General features: G+C 37.4%; 1 protein-coding gene across 1 annotated transcript; it reads right to left on the minus strand.

The window, feature by feature from the left end:
* Positions 1–117: 117 nt before the first annotated feature.
* Positions 118–303, minus strand: SARC_16104 (hypothetical protein; the record flags this gene model as incomplete). The annotated part of the gene is made up of 1 exon (XM_014289782.1): positions 118–303. A coding segment is annotated over one exon (186 nt), but the record flags the coding sequence as incomplete, so codon positions are not given.
* Between the last annotated feature and the right edge of the window lie 203 nt (positions 304–506).

A 506-nucleotide genomic window follows, 5' to 3' on the forward strand; every position in this document is an offset into this window, starting at 1 on the left:
TATATATATATATATATATATATATATATATATATATATATATATGTATATATATATATATATATATATGTAAGTATGTATGTATGTATATATGTATATGTATATATATATATATATCTACGCGGACCCAGGCCATCTCCCCACCTTCTTTTCGAAGTGATGTTCAGGTATGAATGTCTGAAGCAATTGCATAAATCCAAAGCTAGAGCCGACCTGCAACGCCCCCGACGCTCGCCGTCGTGCTTGCATACACGACTCTAACTTATAATCACTGTCAAAGTTCGGTACTTTTGCCGGTCTCCCCTGCAGATAAAACGACACAGGAGAGACCCGTGCGAGAGTGAGAGGATGATTCAGCGATACCCCAGCGTTCCTTCTTACACGCCCCCGAGAGAAGCAAAGGTAACTTTACGCATAAGGCATACATATATGTACATATGTATATATGTACTGTACGTATGCTTGTATGTAAGTATGTATACGTATGTATGTATGTATGTACCTAT

This window comes from Sphaeroforma arctica (assembly GCF_001186125.1).
Source record: "Sphaeroforma arctica JP610 unplaced genomic scaffold supercont1.7355, whole genome shotgun sequence".
In the NCBI taxonomy this organism is placed as follows: Eukaryota; class Ichthyosporea; order Ichthyophonida; genus Sphaeroforma; species Sphaeroforma arctica.